Source organism: Oryctolagus cuniculus, chromosome 16 (genome assembly GCF_051225735.1).
Source record: "Oryctolagus cuniculus isolate XC-2025 breed Fujian yellow rabbit chromosome 16, ASM5122573v1, whole genome shotgun sequence".
Taxonomy (NCBI): domain Eukaryota; kingdom Metazoa; phylum Chordata; class Mammalia; order Lagomorpha; family Leporidae; genus Oryctolagus; species Oryctolagus cuniculus.
The window spans coordinates 70,339,822-70,366,395 of NC_142882.1; the positions used below are offsets into that span (position 1 = coordinate 70,339,822).

Genomic DNA, 26,574 nt, shown 5'->3' on the forward strand with positions numbered 1-26,574 from the left:
ATAAGATTGTAATTTCCGTTGTGCTCAGATAATGAAAGGTTCTCATCACCAGCCAGGACTTGGGCTCTTTCGGAAGCCCACTCGGGAGTAATTCCAAGGGAGACTTCAAGTACGGGATAGGCTTCTGAGGCTTTCCCTGGCTAGAAGGGCCAGTATTTGAGAACCAACTGGAAGCGAAGAGGATGGAAGCAAGAGAAGCAGAGATGCCGCGCTGAAGTCAGGTGAGGGAGTGAGGACTTCAGAGGGAAAGCTGCACTTTCAGTGTGAACACGCCTTGTGGATGGAAAGCGAATTTCAAAAGCATAATCAAGATACTTCACTAATACAAACTTTATTTTTCATGCTAAAATTTGACAAATTTTATTTTGTCATACACAACTACCAGAGTAACAGTTACAACTGAATTAAAAAAATAGCATTGTGGGGGCATTTCTATTCGTTTACTACTGTCATAAGCATGTTTTGTTACATGAACAGCAATAATAGTTAACCATTACAGAACTGCTCAACTCTGCAAGTTAATCATTGTGCCATAATGGAGTCCTCTTCATAACAGAAACAAAGAGTAAATGTCCACACACACTTTCAGATTCTTTATTACTCTTTAATCCACAATTAGAGTCAAGGGTTAGAATCTAGTAATATCAGGATTCAAATGTCTGACCAAGGGGTCAAGTTAGCAAGCATTTCAAATCATCTTCAAAATCTTTTTTAGTTATAAAAGAAAATATAAGACAAAACACAGAAGGCATGGCTTGCTGGTATTTTATGCCTAATATTAACCATTTTATAATGCAATTCTGTATGTTTTGCAACTTGGCACTTGTTCTATCTCACACAATCATTAGACAGGAAAAGTACTTACAGCACTTAGAATCACCCAACTATAGCTGATACAATATCTCCCAGACTTCTAGTTTCTAAAATTCTGGGGGAAGTGGGACAATTTGAACTGTGACAGTCTACATGGTAGTAATATTACCTTTTGGCCATTGGCCCAATACTAATCCTTTTTGTTTTTTAGTATATAAAATATGCTGAAAACATTTCTCTTAAATACATTTCAATTAATGTAATTAAACAGAAGGCAACAACTTCCTTGAGAAGAGTTACATTTAGCTATGAAAAACTCGCATCTATTTGTTAAATCAATTTATGTAACATTTTTAGGGTCAAATACAGACCACATTCTATCCTTCAATTTAGAGCCTGTGCTAAAGAATTACAAAGATAATAACATTACTAGTTTAAAAAATAACATTACTAGTTTAAAAATGGAAATTAACATTTTATCCCTATCCTAACTTTATATAACTTTATTTTATCCAGATAAAGGATAAATCTCAAAAATCCAGTGTGAAAATGTTTATTTGAAATGAGAAGATAGAGTTAAATTTTTAATCCATATACATCACAAATAATAATAATGTGTTTTAATGTAAAAATATTTTTAAAGAAATAATGTTTAACAGTCATTTTACCCCACCATCTCAAATGTAACATTATTGATTTAAAATAAAAGTTGAAGATACACATTTCATTTAAAAGCTGATTTTACAAAATAGAGAAATAAAACTAATTACTCTTAGATGTACTTGTGTCAAGCAGCTACTGCTTCCTGACATTGTGAGCTAAAAGTTATTACCCGAAGACATTATGACAAGTAACGTTTGGCTTATAACCTAAGAAACTAAGAAATTTAACATATTGCTAATGAAGAAGACTGATATGCATTTGTACATTTAAAAATTTCCATTTTTAAAAAGTACTTAATTGAAACTATTTTCTTAAATAAGAAATCGTTATTATATAAAGAACTGTTTATTCTAAGAACTTTAAAAAACAAATGAACAGAATGAGGGAGAGGTAGGGCCTTGCCCTCTAATGGAATATTCAGAATTATACTTCAGTAACAGCCCAAGAACCCCAAAGGATTCACTGGGTTAAGGTTTACTTTTACTGTGTTTTGAGAGTCACCTCCTTCCTATTTTAACATTGTGCTGTCATTTCCAAACTAAAAACCTGAAGCTCTGAAGCAACTTCTATTTTCTTGTCAAGAATTTTAGAGAAAATATTACCTCAGTAGCCTAATACAACAAAAAGGCACAGAAAAACTGCAAACAAACAAACAAAACAACTACATTCACTTAAATATTGCATACCACAGTACAGATGGTCATGTGGGAATTTCAAGCAATTTATCTGATTTCTGGTGTTTTCATAGTATTCTTATTCAAATCTCAAATACACCAATCTCTATTATTTATAAATAATTTACTCTCACAACGTATCAGTTTTATCTTTATAGGAATGACATGCTAAATTTCAACAGAAAAGTTAAGCTATAGAGTATGCTCCAAAGTGTTAACAAATGTTCATTTTCCATTTAAACTGAGAGCAACTTTAAGCTACTAAAATACTAGTCCATCAGTGCAGTTTTGATTGTCACTATGACTATGGAACTTCTCTGGTTCATCCCTGCTGAGTCAGCTGTCGGCAGGGCTGTCACATGACCGACAAATACTTGATACAGAACAGATGTGGGAGACAGAGAAACTAGGTCTGGCCCCAGCTAAATTCTTGATGAAATATGTGGTCTGTAAGCAAAACCCCTCAACTTCTCCCTGGCTCTCCTTCCTCTTCTAGAAGACAACGATCCCATGACCCCCTTTCCCCACAGGACTGAGGGAAATCATGGAAGAAAAGCACATGGCAGAACTCTAAAAGGCCAGTGATGTAGATCCACAGTTGCCAACACACAGGGGCTGGTTAACAGGATGCATTTGGTGGCTGACCAGTCAGTCTGCCAAGGTGTAGTTCAGCAGGAAGTTATTCCTGAAGTATCAGTTATTTGCTTTACCATCTAGAACGGTTTACCGTGTCCTCTGAGACCAAGGCCTGAGAATGATGTTGAAAATGCATGTCTACCTATCCTACTTCCATGTGCAAAATCACACTGGATGGACTCTTTCCTAAAAACAGCTACAAGCTTCACGCATTGTTTTCAGATTTTTTTTTTATGGCTACACTTTTGCTTCATCTGAATCTATTTTTCTAGTTTTATTAATTTGTAGCCTGTTTAGTTCCAAGTTCATCATGGTGGTTACTTAACTGTCTCTGAAAGCAATCACAGGCAATCTTCTCTGTTACCGATCTTCTACATATTTTTAATTGTAGTTTTTTTCTGACTCAATTCTACTAAAACTGGATGTAAAAAAAAGGGTTTTTAATTTAAAGGCTGACGAAAAGATTCAAAATTGAGTCAGTAAAAGCAAATGTTCACCCACTTTCCTGCCTGCCCAGGACAAAAATCTGTTTGATTCTGAAGCAGTGAATGGTGATTCGGAAGCACAAGGGGCATGAAGACAGAGCGGGAACAAAACACACAGGATACGCTGAAACTTCGTTAACGCGTGATTTTACACTAGAGTCATACATGTGAGACTAGGTGGGTGGCTGGTCGGGTCATTTGGAGAGAGGCAGACTTTGATGCCCCAGCACAGATGCCGCTGGTTTCTGAAGTAGAAGGACTAGAATTGTGAGGTGAAAGGGGCCCTAGATCACACACAGAAAGCATGTCAGGATGAGGGAAAACGAAGTGAAAAGGATTTAAATACACAAGCAGAATCAACATATTAGAGGTGTGTGCAGTTTCCAGGAAAGTGGGTGGAGTCAGGAAACATAGCAGAAGAAAAATGAAAATAAAGACTGCATTTGACCAGAAGTTCATAACGCATTTAAAGGGGGTGATTTCTGCTTAATAGTAAGATGGTTGAGTTGGCAATGGAGTAAGGAAAACAAGCATAACCAAAAAATAAATAAATAAATAAAAAGCACTTACCACCCATTTAAAATGTTCACTCAGGAGACCTGCAGAAATGACATGAAAGCTAGGAGGGGACCTCAGTGTATTTAAAGACAGAATTAAGCCACTGAGGCTTGTTTCTAGCTGCGAGAATTAGAATGAAAAACAGGTTGTGTTTCAGACTTTTGTTAGGCACTTGGGGGTGAGGGGAAGGGAAACCTGACTTGTGTCATTTGGCAACAGCATGAAATGAACCCCAAACCACACTTATTTATTTATTTATTTTTTGGTGTCATACTCAGCTCCTACACTTACTGGCATGTATTTAACAAGTTCTTTTAAGAACTTGGTAAGTGAAAAGGAAAAAAGATGAAACAGAAAGTGGTAGAAATATATAACAGCAAGGTAAGTTTCCACTTGAAAACAATTTTAAATAAAATTAAAATAAAAGTAGAAAACTAAAAAAAGTAATTGCTATAGGCATCATATCCAAGTGATACTCAAAGTGATTAAATTTTTAAAAGTATTAGTTTGATGTAGCCACTATCATTTAATGACAGGATTTCTTGAATAATTTCTGTCAAAGAAATAATTTCTTCCTCTAAAACATTCACAGAAGTTGATGACCGGATACCTAGGAGTTGTGAAAAGTGTCTACACCATGCTTTCGTAGGAAAGGTAACACTAAAAAATGGAGCATCAAAATATTTTTTCAAATCTATTTCATATCAGATCCAAGATATAACTGGAAGCTATTCACACTATAGGTTTCTGAATTTCATTTTAGTATTTTATTCACTTTTATGAGCAACTTGTTTTAATTTTGAATCTGTGCCATTCATTTGACATTTATTAAAGCTATACAAAAGCCATGCAGTCTATTTACAGTACTGTACATTAAGTGACTATGTTGAAAATCACATGGTAATTTCACAAAACTGTAGTATGTAAAGATATGAAAAACACATTATTTAGAGTATTTTTTTAAATTTTAGGTATAGAATTTTGCAAAGGTTATTTTGTTATACAATCATTACCTTGAAATAAGACTGACAAAAACATGCAAATGAGTAGAATTTCAACAAATGAAAAGCTAAGACATTTAGCTAGAAGCTAAAATACATGTAGTTAAAATAATGCCATGTGACAATGGGAATTTATTTATAAAACAGGGAAAAAAAGGCTACTCTTTAAAAGTGGGCCACAAATAGTAGGCTCTCAATAATGCTGTATAAAAACATTCAGAAAATCAAATTTCTCAAATAATGTTCATCACTAAAATTGCTTTCAGTAGAGCTATTGATTAGAACTATGATTTTAAAATAATTATTTACTGTACAACACAGGGAATCTTAGTTCTTCCCTTTGGGGATGGGGAGAACACCAGTCAGTAAATTTAGACCCAAGTAAAAGATCCTGGTACAAATATATCATAAACACACAGTGCAGAGTTGCAGTAACTGCAAGCCTACATACTTGGAACTGTACTCCTAAAGTAATTGTAAATTTTAGGCTTATTCAATTTAAGATCTCCTATTAGGAAGTACCTCCTCTCTGAGAGTTCAGAAATAGGATGCATCTCTTTCCATTTTCACTGTTGTGGCTGAAGTACATTTAGATACTCAGACTGCCCCAGCTGGTAAGTTGTGTTTCTTCCACAGTCAACATACTGGTACCTCTCCTGGGATATCTGTTCAGAGTGGCCGAAGTATGTTGTTGTGACAGTAACTCTAAAAATAAAATAAAAGGGGAGAAACATTTAATTAAACATGTTCAGGGTGCCATTTGTCTGGTCTCAGGGTTAATACACCGGCATCCCACACTGGAGTGCCTGGGGCTGACACCCAGCGCTGCTCCTGATTGCAGCTTTGTGATAACGTAGTCGCGGGAAGGCAGCAGAGGTCGATCAAATAACTGGGTTCCTGCTACCCATATGGGAGTCCCAGAGTGACCTCTTGGCTCCCAACTGGAGGCTACTGATGCCATTTGGGGAGTGAACCAGGGGATGGGAGTGTGCTCTCTCAAATGAATACAATCATTTGCTCCTTTATCATAGTAAGACTATTTTAACACATAAAGATCCTCTCCTGGGAGACATTATTTGATTAATGGTAACTTAATATTATGGACATAGGCCTGTTAGAAAAGTTTTCTCTCCCAGATACACAAATGCTAGCTGAGTTAGTCCTACTTATTATAAATAATAACTATAATTTTAAAGAAATACTTATCTTTAGTTAAAAACGGAAAAGGTCATAACATCTTTAAAAGTAGTCAGTTTTCTTAGCACAGGAAAATTATTAGTTAAAAATCAGTTAATCACCAAAATAACTAAACTATAACCAACAGTGTTTTATCACCTTAAATAATACTCAATTTATTAACCTGTAACATTACTTCTTCTACTATTTTATAAGAGATTCATTTATTTATTTGAAAGGCAAGCGACAAACAGAGAAAGGGAGAGACAGAGATCTTCCATCCACTGGGTCACTCCCCGAGTGGCTGCCAACATCCGGGGCTGGGCCAGGCCCAAAAGCCAGGAGCCAGGAGCTGCATCCTGGTCTCGCCATGGGTGGCAGGGGCCCAGGCACTTGGGTCACCCGCTACTGCTTCCCAGGCGCCTCGGCAGTGAGCTGGATGGAAAGCAGAGGTGCCAGGACCTGAACTGGAACTGACAGAGGAGGCTGGTGCTGCAAGCAGCAGCTTAACCTGCTGTGCCACACCCCGGCCCTCCTCCTTATTACTGGTGAGGATCATTTACGTCCCAAAGCAGCAATCACACCCCTGTCATTTTCCTGAGCTCTTGTAACACCCGCACTGACTACAGCCCTGTGAACCTTCACTACCTCCCGAGCAGCCACGTCCTCATTGGCAAAGTGGGATAATACTGGACCTCACAACACTCAAGTGTGTTTCTAAAGATGCGCTGCATGCTACAAGCCAGCATTAAACCTAAACTTTTCACAAGAAATAGCTTTCAAAAGAATTCATACTTACTGCATCATGAGGACTATGTTATGCACTTTGATGGATAACAGCGTGCAGAAATCACTGTTAAAGAAATTAAAATGTTGATGTTATTACCTAATACATTTAAAATTCTTATGTTAAAAATAGGATGCTATTTCTATAATAAACAAGCATCTATCGGCTAAACGTTTTCTCCAAATGACGGACAGACTCATTTTTCCTTATTCTAAAAACACATATGCATGCATATCCCTGCACTAAGGGGTGCTACGAATTACTTATACATTTTGCTCATCTTTTAAAATTTTAGTAAATGTTTCTATATCCAGGGTTAAACCACAAGATAATGTAAATCACAAATTATGTTTTTTAATTAATAAGAGTTAACCATTTAGACCCAATTTAAAGGCTTCCAAACTTGAAATCAATGAGTATTGCATAACATTAGTATTTTTAGTATACTAAAATATCAACAAATGCAACAATCTATGAGAATACCCTCCTTATAACATAGCAACCAACAATAAAAAGTGACATGGTATACATACCTTAATTCTGAAAAGTATGCAAAAAAGCAAGCAAATTTTATGTCTATAGGTTGACATATAAAAATACTGTATATGTTGAGAAAGAGAATAGAAAAAGGAACAGAGATAATCAGAGAGCAAGGAATATTTTAAAACGTGGTCTTAACTGATGAGTTTGAAAATTTAAAAAAAACAGAAAAATAGTCTCTAACCTTAATTCTACATAGTTTATTACTTAGCAATAGAAAGACATTAAAAGTCAGTACTTACTACATATAACTCATTTCCTCTGCTATAACAGTAGGTACTGTATAATCAATCTGAAAGGCAAAAAATACAGGGTGAGGGGAATCAGAAGACAACAGGAAAAATCTCAAACATTTTAATTACATATCATAATTTCAAAGAATCAGACATTTCTCCCTTTTATGAGCCTGATTTTAAGATTTTTTCTTATGCATGCACAGGAAACATTTCAAAATCAATGGGAATCTCCCACCTCCCTCAAGTTACATGATATACAAGGCCAAGACTCATTTAACTTATCCGAAGTATTTCATGACTGAGGCTTACTTGTTTCATATCAAGTGGTCCAATATTGGTTATGTTGTTTAAGCGTGCCTTTCCAATAACCGTTTTTGAAAACTGAACTTGAGCGGTGATGTTTTCAACTTCCACAGAATAGTAGTTATTGTTCGTTATATTTAGTGTATTCTGTGAAAGAAAGGAGGCAGAATATATACAAGTTATTTGAGAATATGTATAAAAATTATTCAAAATTAATACAATGATTTCAGCTGTGGCTATATTTCCGTTATCAGGAGGAATTACCAAAAACCTCCAAGAACATTAAGTGTACTGATTATCTGGTGTTGTACATGAGTACTATGTGTATAATATGCACAGTAAACAAGAGGCAGAAAATATACAGTGTAGGGATATGGAAAAATGAATATTAGACAACATATTTGTGACCTTAGCTAGCAAAGTTCAGTGGAAATAATTTTAAAATTTCATCTACCATTATACTAACACTCATATATACATGTCTCTATAACTATTTTAGTAAGCTATTTCCTATTCTATTACTAGAAAGATGAGCATTTAAAGTGTTAAAAAGTGCTTAACCTTGTGTTTAAAAGAGATTGGTATTTTTTTTAAAGATTTACTTATTTGTTTGGAAGTGAGAGTTACGGAGAGAGAGGGAGGATCTTCCCATCTGCTGGTTCACTCCCCAGATGGCTGCCAACAGGCACGACTGGGCCAGAACAAAGCCAGGAGCTTCTTCCAGGTCTCCTGCATGGGTAGCAGGGGCCCAAGCATTTGGGCCATTGTCTGATACTTTTTGCAGACCATTAGCAGGGAGCTGGATGGGGAGTGGAAGAGCCAGGGCATGAACTGGTACCCATATGAGATTCCAGCATTGTAGGTGGCAGCTTTACCGGCTACACCACAGCACAGCCCTAAGGAGACTGGTTTTTAATTCATTTACTAGCAGAGATTTACACCAGCTCCCCAAGGAGAAGAAATGGGATACACTGAAGTCTGTTTGGTTAGACAGGAATGTGCTTATGCCACTTCTATATTTAAGTAACAGACAGGCTTCTATATCGTAAAATTTTTATTTATTTGAAAGGAGGAGAGACGGAGACACAGAGAAAGAGAAATCTCACATCTGCTGGTTCACTCCTCAAATGCTAGCAAAGCTAGGGCTGGGCCAGGCCAAAGCCAGTGGCCGGAAGCCAGGAATTCAATCTGGGTCTTCCACATGAGTGGAAGGGACTGAGTTACATGAGCCATCGCCTGCTGCCTCCCAGAAGGCGCACTATCAGAAAGGCAGACTTGGGCTTGGAACCAGTACTCAAACTGAGGCACTCTGCTACGGGATGCGGGTATCCTGAGCAGTGTCTTAACCACTGTGCCAAATATTTGCTCCTGGATTTCTAACTCTCAAGTACTATCTCAAGTTAGCTTAGAAAACTGAGTATGAAAATAAGACAAAATGTTAAATCAAGAAATATATATTCAATAAAATATCTAAAATGACTACAGCAAAAGATAACATGAACGAAATCAACAGGTATTATATGAAAGCTGCAAAAGAAGTAGTTAGGTAGATAGCAATAGTTATCTGTAATACGCATAAACAAATTTAAAAGTACTAACCTAATGGGTCAAGAGACATTTTAAAATTCTCAAATTCATTAACACTCAGGAAAAAGCTGATTTAAATAAAAATAGAAAATTGCTTTATATCCTTCAATTTGTAGAAAGCAAACAAATTCTATTCTTGTAAAACTGGCAAATTACATTGCTGGCAAACATATGAAGTGCTATCGTCATTTTGATAAGTCATCTAGCAACAACCACTAAAAACAAAAATTATGTGCATTCTTTGACATGGCAATTTTACTCTGAGCATCTATTCTACAGAAATAGAAATGTTAGGATGTCTAAGACAGTAATCTTCTCCAGCAGCATTTGAAAAGGCTCCTGGAAATAAAATGAATGCCTAGCCATAAAAAGAATGACTGAACAAGTTTTACCAAGTTCTTACGGAATATTTATTATACAGCCAACAAAAAGAATAGGTTAACTCTAGGCCAGATCATGAAAAAAGATTTCTACAATGAATTGATAAGTGAATATGCTAAGAAGCATACAATGTTTACAAAATATTTTTAATAATTCTTTAAAAACTGGACATGTGAATGTTTAAGTTAATATGAATGTGGACAAAGATATGGAAAGATGAAAGATGCAGTGTAAGTAGGGCAAAAACAGTCTTTGTCACTAAGAAAAGATAAAAATAAAAGTGCCAGAGATCAGCAATAATATCATCATGTTTAAATTTAAATGATTATAGTTATAAATGTAACAAAGCCCTTAAATATGCCATAACATAGCAGAAATAACCTTTATTTACAAATACAAACACTTTCTCCAATTGGTCATTAATAGTTATATCAATTTTGTTTCCAGACACCAGTAGAAAAGTGATTATTACTTTGAGGTCAATGGATCTTCCGATGCAAACCGAGGAATGAGATTTAGGAAAATCATGTTTGTACAATTTTTTTTTTTTTAATTGAGAAGCAGAGGGACAGACAGACACAAAGAGCTCTCATCTACTGGTTCACTCTATGATGCCCTCAACTCCAGGCTTGGCCTAAAGCCTGGAGCCCAGAGCCCAGAACTCAGTCTAGGTCTCCTATGTAGGTGGCAGGGACCTCAACAGCTAAAGCCATCACCACCACCAATGCCTCCTAGGGTGGGCATTAGCAAGAAGCTGGAGTTAGTAGCCAGAGATGGGTATGGAACCCAGCTAGTCCAACTAGGATGTTTACCCAGTGTCTTAACCATTAGGCCAAATGCCTACCCTACATGCCTTTTTCTGAAGTGTCTGCAACTTTCATTAGAATATGAATTTTTGAAAAGTTAATGGAAAATATGTATCATGAAAAAATGCACAGAATTCAATTTTTTTGCACCAAAATATAGTATCCTTGTAATTCAATTTTCGATAAACTTTTTGAGGTGTCCTTGTAGAATATATGATTACATTTGTAAATGTACATTGTGTGTGAATGTGTACATGCACACTTGGAAAACACACACATTAAAGATCTAGCTGGCAGAAATAAGAGCCTTTGTTACAGGAGTTTTTGAATGTCTTATAATGATAACCATATATTTTAATAAGTCAAAAGACAATAGTACTGCAGTATTATGGGATATCTATGTCGATATATTGCTTTTTGTTTCTGGTTCCTATTTCTCATAGCCTTTGTCATTTCCTAAATCACTAAAATAAGGTGAAAGTTTGGCCTTTTGTCTGTTTCCTGCAGCAACTTCAAAACAGTGCTGAAACCAGATATTCTGTTGTAAGGTGCAGATGATGAGGCCTCAGAAAGCAAATCCCTCAGACCTCCTACCTCCCTTTCACCTGTTTCCTTTTTCTCCTCAAGGCAGGCCATAGAAACTAGGGTTCTCTTCCTCAAGATGGAACGCAGAAACTAAAGAGAGACTCGAGTCTTTCCCGGCCTTTCTCTCTTACAGTCAGCCATAGAGAAATTCTGACTCACCTTGTCTGATGGATCATAAGACCCCAGATTCAGAGAGGGAACTGCTCCATCCCCTGAAGGAAAGAATGCTGCCCAGGGAGGCCCAGGAAAATCTGCACAGACAGGTCTTGCTGGGTTTCCCCAGGCTATCAGCTTGAGATTACACCCATTCTGTCCAATCACAATTGTCCATGCTTCAAACATGCTAATGCAATGAAGTTCCCCTAAGAACCCCAAAGGACAGCATTTGGAGAGCTTCTGGACACCTCCCCCCCCCCCCCCCAGCACACGGAAGCTTGAAGAAGGTGAGCCAGGAGGGAGCTGCGCTCAATTCCAGGGACACAGAAGCTCCTGCACTCAGTCCTTCCAGACTTCATCCCACCTAACTCTTCATCTGACTGCTGTTTTGTATCCTTTAACATATCCTTTATGATAAGCCAGTAAATACAGCATTTCCCGCAGTGCCTGAGCTGATCTAGCGAATTAACTGCACCTAGGGAGTGGGATGCCGGAACCCTAGCTGGGTAGCCGGCGGGTCAGGAGTTCTGTAAACCCAGACTTGCACCTCAAGTGGGGACAGTGTGGTGGGATCTGAGTCAGAACTGAATTGAATTAGGGTGCCCGGCTGGCGTCTGCTGCTTGCTTGCTGGTGAGGAGAAACTGCATACATTTTGGGTAACAAGAGTGATCTGTGTTGTGAGCATGTAGTAGGAAAAAGTGCTTTTCTTCTATATTCTCAGAGTTACTGAAAAACAGTAAGTACTGCTATACTTATTTAAAAAACAAAAGCAATATAATTCTGTTCTTCAAAATACTGACAGAAACCCTATTGGCCTCTTAACTCAATGTCTAGCTAAACCCAATGCTCTCCTAAATAATAATGTGTCTTAATGTTCAGTGTTTCTCAATTTAATTAAGTGGTATTATTCCAAAATGTGGGAAGATTCCCATACTTCTTTCAAATAAAATATGATATTCACATTTAAATACATTTTTTGGTATTTTAAAGGCAAAGTCACATGGCTTTTTATATTTATTACTAGTTATTTATAGTACTTGATCTATAACAGGCTTTTGAAGGAGGTCCATAAAATCCAGTCATTGTTTTAAATATTGTACACAAAGGAAAATATGTTCTGTGTCCCAAAGAGCTGTTAAAGTGGAAAATATCCTAAAATAATTCCCACACATATGAAATGATGTATAATTAGCATTGTATTGTGAATGTTTTGTTCACATGTATGAGTGTACTTTAAAACATTCATGTATTACCCAAACCAAATCAGCATATGAAAGAGTTATCTGTACCCTCATGTTCACTGCAGCTTAATTCACAATAGCTAAAATATGGAATCAACCCAGATGCCAACTCATCATGAAGACTGGATAAATAAATTATGATATATATACATTATGGAGCACTACTCAAGATGTAAAAAAAAAAAAAAAGAAATCCTGTCTTTTGCAATAAAATGGATGCAACTGGAAACCATTATATTTAGTGAACAACCTAGTCCCCAAAAGACAGATATCATATTTTCCCTGATCAAGGATAACTAATAGAGTACCTAAAATATAATGTATTGGAGTGAAAGCGACATTTTGAGATTCAATGATTGTTAACAGCTCTTGTCTCTTCTGTTGAGGAACAGTGGTTCTTTTTTTTTTTTTTTTACATTATTTATTGAACTCTTTTACTTAGTGTAGGGTTAATCTTATGATCATTAAGTAAACAAAGTAGATACCTATAACAATTTAGAGTGGTAATGGGAGATGGAGGGTTGGAGCATGTGTGGGAGGGAGGGAACTATCACTATGTTCCTAAATCTGTATATGTAAAATACATAAAACTTGTATAACTTATGTAAAATTAAAAAAAAAAGTTAATGAAAAATGCAGTTAAAAGATAAGTTTATTTGGATGCAAACAATATCTGAAATCTAAGTATGGTTTCTGATTATGCATTTTTCTGTACTCCTTTTGAAGACCTAGCATATGCACATATTTAAAAATGTTTGCACCAAAATAATCTTTTAATTCTATTTTCCATGACCTTTCTGAAGTCTGACCTTTCTTATATATATATTTATTGTAGGCTGTGACTCCACCTTAATATCTCATTCCCTTCAACATGCTGTCTTCCAAATGCCCTCCTCCCAAACATAACCACAGGCATCTCTACTTCAGCCTTAATGGTACCATTATCTTCTACAAGGAAAAACACCAGGTCCGCTATCTTCTTCCAAACAGATCACTGCCACTGACACATCCCACACCTGATTACCAATGGCATGGCTAATATCTGTCTTTATCTCATGCAGTTGTTGGCAAACGATGCTGTTTTTAAGCATATGTTAACGTGTAAAACAGGTGGAAGACCTTTTCTGAAGTTTTTATTTGTTTTTTGTTTTCAGGAATGGGGAGGGCGCACAACACTTTCTAAAAAACAGGAAACACAGAGGTAATTTTCACATGTGTTAATTCACACTGGAGAAATCAGTCACTTTTACTTTATTGTACTTAAAGTACAATAAAGGAATGATAGGTTAAATGTAGCAAAAGCTGTATTTCATAAGATGCAAGGAAATGAAAACGATACATTTACAACATCTAACAAGTCTACTACATTATCACCTTGCTAGAAGCTCCTCAGAGTCAGATGTTGGAAAGTAAACTGTAGGGGCCAGCACTGTGGCACAGTAGGTTAATCCTCTGACTGTGGTGCCAGCATCCCACATGGGCGCTGGTTCTAGTTCCAGCTGCTCCACTGATCTAGCTCTCTGATATGACCTGGGAAAGCAGTAGAAGATAGTCCAAGAGGTAGGGCTCCTGCACCAGCATGGGAGACCCGGAAGAAGCTCTTGGCTCCTGGCTTCGGACCTGCTTAGCTTCAGCCATTGTGGCCATTTATGGAGTGAACCAGTGGAGGGAAGACCTCTCTCTCTCTCTGCCTCTCACTGTCTGTAACTCTACCTCTCAAATAAATAATTTTTTTTTTTTTGACGGGCAGAGTGGACAGTGAGAGAGAGAGAGGCAGAAAGGTCTTCCTTTTCCGTTGGTTCACCCTTCAATGGCCACTGCGGCCGGCGCACCGCACTGATCCAAAGCCAGGAGCCAGGTGCTTCTCCTGGTCTCCCATGGAGTGCAGGGCCCAAGGACTTGGGCCATCCTCCACTGCCTTCCTGGGCCACAGCAGAGAGCTAGACTGGAAACAAGCAACCAGGACAGAATCTGGATCCCAACCGGGACTAGAACCCCAGGTGCTGGCGTCGTAGGCGGAGGATTAGCCTAGTGAGCCACGGTGCCGGCCTAAATAAATCTTTAAAAAAAAAAAAAAACAAAAACAAAACTGTAATTGTTTTCTTTGCCAGCAATTAAATGATTATTTCCCCTTCTAAAGAATCTTCAAATGATAAAAAAGATTCTGCAGACATAAAATTGCCAGTTATTTCTTACTTGTCATTTTTAGTAGAACTAAAAATGGAAGAGAAAGTCAATACAGCAAAGCTTTACAGAAAGCAAACTGACCAGTGTCACATTTAACAAGCATCCTCTAAGTATGACAATGATGCTGCTTAACAAAAAAAGGATGAAATCAAACCTTTTAGTATAAATTTATACTTACTGTGATATTTAAATATATTGTACGCTTTTGAACATCATAACTGACATATGCTGATTTTACGCCAATATATTTCACGTCGATAGAGCGAGGGAACAGGAAAAACACAGCCAGTCCAGAAAGGAGCAGACAGACAAACACAGAAGCCATCACATACAGTTTTCTGAAAAAGGAAAAGGAGTGTTTAAATACATGTGCCTCAAAATTTAATAATGCATCATTCAGAGAAGATATTTTCAAAGTTTTCCTGCTATATATTACACTAATAGGGAAACATGCATATTTTTCTAACCTTTACATTCTGAAAGCACTGGGCAAGGGTGGGTCTGAATCAATTAAGTGTTAAAATGCTCTCCGTAAAAGATGAACTCCCATTAGAGACTAGGTCTTCAAGCTTAGAACCCATAGGACATTTTTCGACGTGATTCCCAACTGAGCCTCCATGTAAGAACAAGCTGAGGACCTTCCCAGTCTTCCCCGGCAGTCACTAAGGCAGGTGTTCCCAGGTGAGGTCGCTGTTGTAGGAGCCCCTGAAGGGAAGGCTCACCGGCTCACAAACTCACAGTGACACACGCCTCATCAATCTCACTGGCTTTCATCTCCTTCCTGAATCTCATCATTCCAAAGTATTTACGTACTCAGTTTGTAGAATACTGTTTTATATTGGCCAAGTCTGCTTTGAACATGTCATTACAAGTTTTTTTCTTTTTTAATCAAGAAGAGGTGATATTATGCAAATATAAGGAAAAAAAAACCTTATTTGCCTTTGTCGTGTTTCTCTCTCTCCTGAAATATATCACTTCCATATCTCACTTATTTCTTTCCAATCTCCATTGATCAAAACTTCCTTTTTTCTTCAAGGTTACTCTCAAAACTAAAGTTTCAAGAAATTACTTCATGATCTTGCCAATAGACAGTCCTCTGCAGAAAGAACACAGTCCTCTCTTGTCTAAGTCTTGCATGTCATTTAATTTGTCATTTCCTTGTATTTCATGCAATTTTTTTTCACATCAAGTGCTTTCTATGCCTTAATGGATTTAATCTTTGTATGCGTCACAACAGCTATTAAATTGCCTCCTACAGTTGCTTTGAAAGTATTTCTGAGGTTAAGTTGCCTGAGAGGAAATGGTTTATTTTTTAAAAAGCAGCTAACAAAAATTTGCTGAGTCACTGTACTAAGTCCACACTGTTATCTTGAGCAAACAAAGCAGCTTTTAGACTCTCTGAACACTCTCAGCCTAAGCAGGGTAGTGATCACTACTGGATTACCTAATGGGTAGATTAAATATATAATAGTACCTACAGTACAACAAAGCACCTTTAAAAAGGTAGAGTCTAAAAATCAAAATAAAAAATAATGAATTTTTAGATATCACTATACTTCAATTGTGAATATATAAATCAGTGTTCTAAATTTCTTTGTGCACCAAGTTTACAGCCATAACAAATAACATTGGGGTTTTGTGTGTGTGCATTTGGTCTAGCAGTTAAGATGCCCGCATCCCATATCAGAGTGCTTGGGTTTGATTCCTAACTTTGACTTGCAACTCCATCTTACTGCTAGCGCTCACCCTGGGAGGCAGTAGTAATAGCTCAAGTAGATGGCTCTCTGCCAGCCATGTGGGGGAGCTGGACTGAGGTCCTGGATCCTGACTGCAGCCTGACTTAGTGGGCATTTGGGGAATGCACTAGCCAGGGGAGCTCTGTGTCTGTCTCTGCCTCTTAGATGAATAACAATAATAATACACAGTGGGGACAATAAAATAACATTCCATATAGTATTTCATCCCAAATTGAAAAACTGCCTAATTCACATACAAAGTATATCGATCTTCGTTACAAAATGCATTAGTAACAGGTATTCTTAGGGTCCTATGGACAGGAACAGAATACTGGGAGTCACAGAGTACTAATGAAGTCATGAAGATTGTGTGCTATATGAAGAGTGAGGTTGAATTCTACTTCTGCCATTTCCTAACTGGGATACTGAAGGTAATTTACTCTTCCATTTGAAAATCTATGGGTTCATTCTGAGGATTAAATGACAATAAAGTATGCAGAAAAAAACAATTAATATATGTAATTTTCTAACTACCACACCAAAACCACTCTAAATTATAAACAAATAGCCAAAGTTGTTGCCAAAATATTATAATTTCACTAAACTCTGGAAAACAAGTATTTCTGTCCTCTGTGAGCGCTGGCTGTTCCCTCTTGTGCAGGTGGTGCTTCCCCAGACCTTTGCTCACCTGTTTCTGTCGATCAGGATTCAGCACTGAGACTGAAAGAGCAGTGTCCCCCACCGCTCCCTAACTCCAGTCACCTTGTGAGCCTGGAGCCAGCACCATTTCCTCAGAAAGCTAAGCTCTGCCTGGGTTCCGCTCCATGTGCTGTAGGCTGGAGTCTTGCTACAGACAGTAAGCGGTTCAACCCGAGGGCTTATCTCACGTTTTCCCTTTCTGGGGGATCCCTGTCCTTTGCAGCCTAATGTCCAGGGTCTTAAAATATTGTTTCATGGATTTGTCTGGGTATCTTTGGTTATTTCCAATCGGAAATAAGTCTGTTATTCCATTTTGGTCAGAAGTGAAAACCCAAATGTATTTGTCGTATTTCTTTGTAGTTATGTTGAAAATCTTGTGTTTTTCTAATGGCATTCAAACTACTTACTTGCTTTATGTATGAAAATTTCAAAATTACACCAATAGTACTCCTAACAATGCAGCTACTGAATGTACTTTAAACTCTGTTGTAACCTGCCATTTAGAATGTATCTCCAAGACAGTCAAAATACAATGTTTTCAAGTCACGTAACTCTTAACAGCTGTTTCTATACTACCAACTTGATGTACAATTAGTATCATTAGTTTCCATTTTCATTTTAGGAGTTGCTTTTCTTTTTAATTAACCTTTTAACATATTTACAAGGGGTTTTCAAAAATCCATGGAAAGTGTTTATCATGAACAAAAACTATGTATGGATTTCAAAACTTTGGAACCAAAATTATCTTTCAATTTCATTTTCCCCCTAACTTTTTCAAATCCCCTCCTCCATGGCTCTAGAGCCCAAACAATACACACACATTCAGGTTCCCTGACTCGTCTTCCACGCTTCCTCAGATTTTGGAGGTAACAGATCTCACTGTTTCTGTGTGTATGGTAGAATGTTTTCAAATACTAATGTGCTGTGGCCACCACACTGCAGTAAAATGCAGCTCCTTCTGATTCCATTACACTGCCGCAGTACATGGAACACAGCTTACCCCACCTTCCTCTGTTATTGGCTGTCCACACTGCCTTTTTTTTTTTTTTTTTTTGACAGGCAGAGTGGACAGTGAGAGAGAGAGACAGAGAGAAAGGTCTTTGCCATTGGTTCACCCTCCAATGGCCACCACGGCCGGTGCACCGCGCTGATCCAAAGCCAGGAGCCAGGTGCTTCTCCTGGTCTCCCATGGGGTGCAGGGCCCAAGCACTTGGACCATCCTCCACTGCACTCCCTGGCCTGGAAGAGGGGCAACCAGGACAGAATCCGGCACCCCGACCGGGACTAGAACCCGGAGTGCCGGTGCCGCAAGGCGGAGGATTAGCCCAGTGAGCCGCGGCACCGGCCTGTCCACACTGCTTTTAGCTAGTTAATCAAACCTTAGCAAAATGAGTAATTTGTGCAAATGTCATTTTTATATTTGACAACTATTCTTAATTTTTTTGAAGATCTTTTTTTTTTTTAAAGATTTAGTTATTTGACAGTACATGAGAGACAGAGTGAGATCTACTAACTGCTGGTTCACTCCCAAAATGGCCACAACACCAGAGTGGGCCAGACCAAAACCAGGAGTCTGGAACTCTACCTGGGTCTCCCATGGGAGTGGCACAGACCCAAGGACTTGAGCCATCTTCTGCTGCTTTCCCAGGTGCATTAGCAGGACACTGGGCTGGAAGTAGAGCAGGCAGGACTCAAGCCAGGGCTTCATATGGGATGCCAGTGTAGCAGGTGGTGGCTTAACCTGGTGTGCCACAATGCTCACCCTATAGAATAAATTCTTTAAAGTAGAGTTCATGAACCAAAGACTAATATATATGTAAACTTGCTAAATGATGCCAAATTCCCATTCACTAGCAGGATATGAGTATGCTTTTTACACTTAGTACTGTTGACAAAATATGTTAATTTTTTATTTTTGCCAATCTGATAGGAATAGTGTATGAGAGTAGTTTCTTCATGCTTTAAAGCTCATTGAATTTCTTTTTTGTAACTGGTTGTTCAAAACTATTCTTTTTCTTTTGGTAGTTGCTCTCTTCTTTCTCAAATGTTGAAGTTCTATATGGAGTAAGGATATTGGCCCTCTGTGATATGATTTGGAAACATTGTTTTTGAGTTTGCAACATGTATTTTGATTTCAGTTAAGGAATGATTTTAATCCTGTAAATGTTTATACTTTGATAAATTTATTTCTTTATCACTTATGGATTCTAAATCATAGCTGGAAAAGTTTTCCCACTCTCAGATTATAAAAGAATTTATCTAAATTTCTTTCACATTAAGATATGTCTACACACTTCATAATGAAGGGTCAGATTGTTTATATCATCTTGGTTTATTTCCATGATTACTAACCACTACTGCTTGCTTGATGGAAGTACTGTGGTCAAGTAGCATGTCAATCCAATTTTCTACCCCTTATAAATGATTCTGTGCCTTATCATGCAAAGGGATTTTCAAATTTTTTTGTTTTCAGAATGATAACAGGTTTTTTCAATATGTAGGTTCATAACTTCTTTTACTTCAGGCAAGTTTTCTTAAATGTTTAGTATTCGGTTTTATTCCTTTGAGTTTCTTCTTTAGGGCTACAATTATATATGTGTTCAATTTCCCTTGACTTCTGGATCATTTTTCTCTTGAAACTTTTTCATTAATTTGTGTGCATTTTCAATACTTTTTTAAAGAATTATTTTATTTTATTTGAAAGGCAAAGTTAGAGACAGACGGACAGACACAGAGATATCTTCCATCTGCTGGTTCACTCCCCAGATGACTGCAACAGCTGGGGCTGGTTCAGGTAGAATCCGTGTAGGTGCAGGGGGGCAAGCACTGGAGCCACCTTCCACTGCTTTCCTAGGCACATCAGCAGAGAGCTGGATTGGAAATGGAGCAGCTGGGACTCAAACCAGTGCCCAAATGGGATGCCAGTGTCACAGGCTTAACCCACTACAACACAACCCTGGCCTCTTCCTCCTCTTCTTGATCCTCTGTTTTCCTTCCTGTAGGTTCCAGGGTATCTGTTTGTACTTGTGTTCTTCCAGTTTTGAGGAAAAAAACATTTTTCTAGTTTTTTCAAAAGTCTGTAGACTGTCTTTTCACATCCTCCCACTGTTTGCCTGTCTCGGTTCTGAGCTTAACTTCTGATGTGCGCTTTTCTATCACGGCGTGTAGTTCCCTTTCTTTCACAGTGTTCACCTGCTTTTTTCACATGCTGTCATCATCTGTCAGCATTCTGCTGAATTCACCTTCTTCAAATTTTCAAAAAGTATCTTTGTATAACGATTTATTACAATCTTTTCATGTTGCTCACATTTAAATAAGGAGAGTTTTGGTACTTTTTAAAGTAAGGTTCCAGAGGCCAGCACTGTGGCACTTCGGGTTAAGCCACCACTTGTGATGTGCTGGTTTGAATCCCAGCTGCTCTACTTCCAATCCAGCTCCATGCTAATGTGCCTGGGAAAACAGATGATGACCACCAAGGTATGTGGGCCCCTGACGCCATGAGGGAGACCAAGATGGAATTCTCAGTTCTTGTCTTCGGCCTGGCCCAGAGCTGGCTGTTGTGGCTATCTGGGGAGTAAATCAATAGATGGAAGATCTCTTTCTCTCTCCCCTGCCTCTCTGTTGCTCTGCCTTTCAAATATATATATACTCATACACACATATACATATATATATATGTATATATATATATATATATATATATAGTTTTGTTTTTAAAGAAGGTTCCATTTTGTGTGGTGGGAATGGGCCAGGGTTGCCTTCTTAGCCTCAATGATCAAGAGCTCCAACCTTTGTGGTTACAAACAACATTAAAAAAGATGACCCTTACGTGGATCATAGTTCTGAAATAATCGTTCCAGTACATGAAGCTTTTCTATTCATTCCTAATCCCTGTCCGGTTTTAACTGGATGCCATTCTCAACAACTCTTTTCCTTAGGAAGTGTCTGTGTGAAGTTCTCTGACTCAGGATGGTCCAGTCCCTTCTGATTTTAAGGCTCCTTTGTGGATCTCAATGATCTGTTTGTATTCACAAAGCTAGAGCATGCAGGATCTCCCCATTTTCATACGTTTTTCTTGGAAGTGTCTGCTGGGAGTACTGAGTGGTGTCCTGTTCTTTAGGGGAGAATGATTTGTCTTAGGACACTTGAACTCCTTTTTTGCTTCACTTCAGAATCTTAATACAGCTGCTCAGCGTATCTGGGTCCTTGCTGACATTAGGGTTGGAATACTCATTTTACACTGGGGTTGGTGGGGAACACCGCATCACCCCCCTTTAATGTCTGCATGTATGTGTGCACTGCCCACTGCTATTCTGGATGTGTTTTAATAAACAGGTTTGAGAAGACACAGAAAGCATGCTGCTCTCCAGGCCTTATCTCAGTCAGGACTCGTCTAATGACACAAAGCATAGGATGGCATAAGTCAACAACCTGCGGCATTTTTCCTTTTAACTGGAATATTTATACGGAAGCACAGAAAAAAACAAAAAAAAACAAAAAATACTGCCATTTTCTTATAGTGACTTACGTTCTTCTTGGTCTCAATCTCTGGTCACTATAAGGAATCAATGCCACCAGTTGGTTTTCTTGTCCTAAAAGTAAAAGAAGTTTTGAAATTGATTAACAAGATTAAATAAAAACATAATGGTGTCTCTCTGCAATTTGGTTTGGAAGAATCAGAATACCATCTGGCTCTCTTCTCATTCCAGAAAACTGTTTTCTCATCCCTGGATGTCCAGCTAGTTAGAAATAGTACATGCAATGAGGGCTCCATTCTTTATTTCACTGGCGAAAATCTAGAAAAGTTCTACGTTTCAACAGATCTGAATATGCCAAGCCTTCCTTCAACTCCACTGTTTTCTATTAAGACTTTACCTCCTCTTTAACCCTCAATCACTACAGAAGTTCTTACACTATTCCTCTTAAACACCAAACTCAAGGTACAAGAGCCCCCCCACAGTGAACCTATCAGGGCCCTTGTAGAGCACACCCCAGTCCATGGTAAGGTTATGTCAAAACCCATGGTTTCTTCCTTGGGAAGAGCTACAGTCTAGCTTTAATGGATAAATGGATTTTTAAACATCAATGTTCTAATCGTATTAGAAGTTTACTCTTCATATTAACTACAAATATAACGGACAATCAAATGTTCTTCTATTTTTTAGTGGTTTCTTTTTAAAATTTTTTTTATTTATATAAGGTGAACAAATTTCAAGTATTGCATCTATACAGATACTCTTGAGGAATAGTGATTTTTCTGCTTACTACTTGTTGAATTCTTTATTTAGTAGAGGACTAAGTGTGTGATTATAAGATAAATTGAAAATATGTCATTGTAAAAATTGAAGGAAAAAATAAAGAAGGAGGTGGGAGGGTAGGGTGGGGAGCATCATTATGCTCGGATTGTCTTTAAAAGCTTTCCTACTGCTTCTGTATCCAAACTCTCTTCTCTTACTCCCAAGAATAAGGTCCCTGTGTTCAGAGCTTTTGAAAAGCGGCCTTCTGCACGTGTGCACTAGAACTCAGGCCCTTTTACATACTTACAGACGTTGCACCAATACTTTATACTAGTCTCATGTATTACCAAGGTTTTTCTCTATGGATCATTCTCATCCGTATACAAATTATTTATTCCATCTTAAGAAAAGAAAATCCCTCTCATGACCACATAGCCCCCTCAGCTACTACCTCGACCCTCCTTTTTCTACAGAGCAAATCCTCAGAAAAGCTATTTCTGTGTATTTCTATGTGCCCCTGATCCCCTTCTACACGTTACCCGTGCTTTTGCAAGTGATCAAAACTGCTCTTTTGAAGATCTTCAGCAGTCTCCACATCACCAAATCCAATGGTCAGTTTCCAGCCCTCTCATTACTTGATCCATCCAACAGCTGATCTCTCTTTCTACTTGAGATACTTTGTTCATCTTTCAGAATACCACAGACAGGGGGATTTCCTCCTCTTGCTCTAGCTGTGCTTTCCGTGTCCTTTGCAAATTGTTTTGCATGTCACTGACCTCCAAATGCTGAGATATCCAAGAGTTCATGCTAAAGGCTCTTTGTGTTTCAAGCACAGAACTGATGAGTCTGATGCTCTCACCCAGCTCAGCTTTAAGTATCTTCTACGTACTGATGCTGCTAGGTGAGGCTTGCACTTGAATTCTAGATGTTTTCTGTAACTGTCGAGCACATCCACTTAGATGTCAAACAGGCATGTCCAAACACACATGTCTCCAGTTGGGACCCTGATCTCCCCGACACTCAAACTCAAAACTGCTTTTCTCCATTTTAATAAACTTCTACTCGGTTCTTTCGGTTGCTCAGATGAAAAGCAGTGTGAAGTCATCCTTGATTTCTCACATTTTATAATCCACTTCCAGGCTACCAAAAAGCATACTAATACCTCAACATTATAAACAGGTTGCTAAAGCAGGTAGTCCTCCTGGCTTGGTGCATTATTGCCTTCAACTGTCATAATTCTTTTATTGTCTAACAGCTACTATTCGTGCAAAGATAAAACCATCACATTCATTGGCTAGGGCAAATGGAAATATCGAAGGCATTTCCCATAGACTCTGGCATACCTTATACCTTTACTTTTCCCTTCTTTCCTCAGGGCCTCTCCAGGGTCAAGTATCCACTCTTTCCAAGCAGAGAATGAGCACAGCACGAGAGACTTTTATTATTTCTGCTATTGACCTTGGTTCTCAAGTAGCTACAGACAGCAACTAAGGGAATATTGCTTTCTGACTTCCCTATGATATAAGGGTACTTTAAAGAATTTGTGGAAAAAGTATAATTGAAAGACAAATTTATTTTGGGACAAGAAATTTTGAAGTTGTTTTCTCATAGTATCCATCTTTCATGAACATCATATTGCATGGATTTCAAAAATTTGGGGCACCAAAATAAAAACATCTTTTAATTCCATTTTCCATGAACTTTTCTTAGAAACTACTAACTGATTATTATTATTTTTTCTTACTTGGCTCATCTTCATATACCACCTCTTCATGGAGTTTCTTTTAGAAATACCTAATTAGAGCATGATCAGATTTTATTGTTCAGATAACAAATTAAAAATGTTAAGTCACCACCCACTTACGTTGCTTCTAATGGCAAATACAGTAAAGCAACCATAAGAGGAACTCTACGGAAGCCAAACAGGACTAAGAGATTTCAGTGAAGAGCCATATCCAGTGTGATGGCAAGTGGGAAAGGAAAGACACTAGAGGTAGTGGTGTGGTTTACATGGCACTTGAATAAGTTCAATATTTTTACGTTTATTTCTATGTGTCCTTTTGACTGAAGACAAAGAAGTCGATAACAAGTTTTAACTTTAATTCCAATAGTCTTCTAAAACTGAGTTGCTTAGAACCATCGGTTTCTTTTATTTGAGCCTGGGATTATTTAAAGGAGAAAACAGCAAAATAACACATACCCCTAGGGATTCTTCCTGTTCCTTGGCAAGTGGGGCAAGTGACGCTATCTCTTCCTGTAAACTCCACATACGGAAACTGAGAGACATCTCCATTTCTGCCGTCTTCATTGTGGACTTCGTTATGAACCAGTCCATTCCTCATGCTTTCAGTGGACAGCACTCCATCTAAAGCATCTTCTTTATTTGAATGCAAAGGCAAATGAGAAAGAGACTTTCCCATGGCTAATGAAAAAAAGGAAATGTTTCTGTAAACGTCACGACAAAAGCTCAACTCAAGAACTCTGAGATATTTGTAATAATTAGTTCAGAACAAACTTTAAGAGTGTTCAAATCACTGTTTGGATCAGAATTCTATTCAATCAAAATAATGTCTGAAACAGCGGAGACATTTCCAAGTCCAGACGTGGTTTCCTAACAAACTATGAAGACACAATGAGCTTTCAAACAACAGGAACATTTGGCAAAGTTCTACACCTTTTAGATTTCTCTGCAATGAAATAAGCAGGCTTCATTTTAGTTTTAACAAAACACATTCTACCTTTAAACTAATTGTCATTAAAGGCAAACATCGCTTTGGGCAGATGACAACGAGGAATTACATGCATCATCAGGTAACTTCAAAGTACTATTTAAGGTTCACACCCCTTTGTGATAAACAAAATCCACAATGCTTCCCATCCTTGCCTCAGTCCTTAGATTTCTGGTAACCACTTAAACATTTTCAACAAAAAGATCCCATATTATGCAGATATGCATACATATAGCATTCCAAGCTTAAAAAGTGTGTGACTCATTTTTCTGTTTCACTATTTTAAAAAATCTACATACTGTCCACCCAAGTTCTAGAACATAACGACCTAGGAGCTAGGCATTGTTTGGGTCAGTGACATTGACGCCCAGCCCCACCAACGCCTGCCAGTCACAGGTGTCTGGGGTGAATGACGCCACCTCCCACCCGCACTGTGACCTTGGGGCTCTGGAACGCTGGATAAACTAGGACCCCAGGGTCGCTGGCTTTGGAATCCCAGCCAACACAGCAGGGTGTGGGGAGCATCCCTGGCCAAGGGCTTGTAGGGGGAAGACAAGGGAAAGCCGGGGCTTGGACAGGGGCGTGTTTCCTGTTGGAAGGCAGCTGCCTGGCCTGACGCCTTCAGTCAGGTGTTTGGGCGAGCGCCAGAGTTTGTCAGGTACTGGGCAACTCTGCCTCCGCCGCTGGATTTTTCTGCTGGGCTGAACTGCCTCCATTCCTGGGGACGCGTCGGTCCAAAGACGGGTGCCAGGCCCCCCTCGGCTGCTCCCTGTGCCTCTGTGGATGTCATTTTTATGACAGTCTCGGAGTCAACCTGCAGGGGCACGCACGGGGCACTCCGTGCAATTTAAGTGGGTCGAGCCCGTCGGCGCTAGGCCCAGGTCTTAGCTCCGACACGGTTTGGCACCGAAGGACGCCTGCATCGTTCAGAAAGCTCCACAAACAAAACGCAGCGCCCAGCCCACTCTGAAAGGTTCCACACAAGCCCCGCGCAGCCGGGCGGGAACGCGCAGCGAAACCAGGGGCCCTCGGCCACTCCTGCTGCGGGGGCACCGGCGTCCAGGCCGAGCGCGGGGCCCGGACCGCGGCCGGGTGCGGGGAAAAGGCGACAGCTCCCCGACATCCGCCCGGCGGCCCGGCTGCCCCGGGGCTCCCCTCCTCCACCTCCTCCTCCAGGCCCGGCTCTGCCCGAGGCGCCGGCGCTCGGCCCCGCTCCGGAGGGGGACCCGGGGGATGCGCGTCCGAGGTCGCTCACCGGCACGCGGGGCGCTGCGCAGTCCCGGGCGGCTCCGGCACCCACAGGCCGGAGGACGGGGTCACGAAGTCCGCAGTCTCGGCTGCGGGGGGTGGAGCGAGC

The 26,574-nt window shown here is 39.0% G+C and overlaps 1 protein-coding gene across 1 annotated transcript; it reads right to left on the reverse strand.

Annotated features, from left to right (window-relative positions):
• Positions 1-315: 315 nt before the first annotated feature.
• TMEM106B (transmembrane protein 106B) lies at positions 316-26,574 on the reverse strand. Its single transcript, XM_002713776.6, has 8 exons — positions 26,473-26,574; positions 24,689-24,910; positions 21,780-21,843; positions 14,995-15,154; positions 7,879-8,019; positions 7,576-7,625; positions 6,806-6,859; positions 316-5,535 (listed from the first exon to the last, which is right to left on the reverse strand). Exons 2-8 carry the CDS (start codon positions 24,906-24,908, stop codon positions 5,397-5,399), a joined length of 828 nt encoding a protein of 275 aa, XP_002713822.1. The 5' UTR covers positions 24,909-24,910; positions 26,473-26,574; the 3' UTR covers positions 316-5,396.

Coding starts and splice junctions, on each gene's coding strand:
- TMEM106B (XM_002713776.6), bottom strand. CDS start 24,908: ATGGGAAAGTCTCTTTCTCATTTGCCTTTGCATTCAAATAAAGAAGAT. Junction 15,155..21,779: donor AGATTGAGACCAAGAAGAAC/GTAAGTCACTAT, acceptor TTCCTTTTTCAG/AAAACTGTATGTGATGGCTT. Junction 7,626..7,878: donor GACCACTTGATATGAAACAA/GTAAGCCTCAGT, acceptor TTTGCCTTTCAG/ATTGATTATACAGTACCTAC.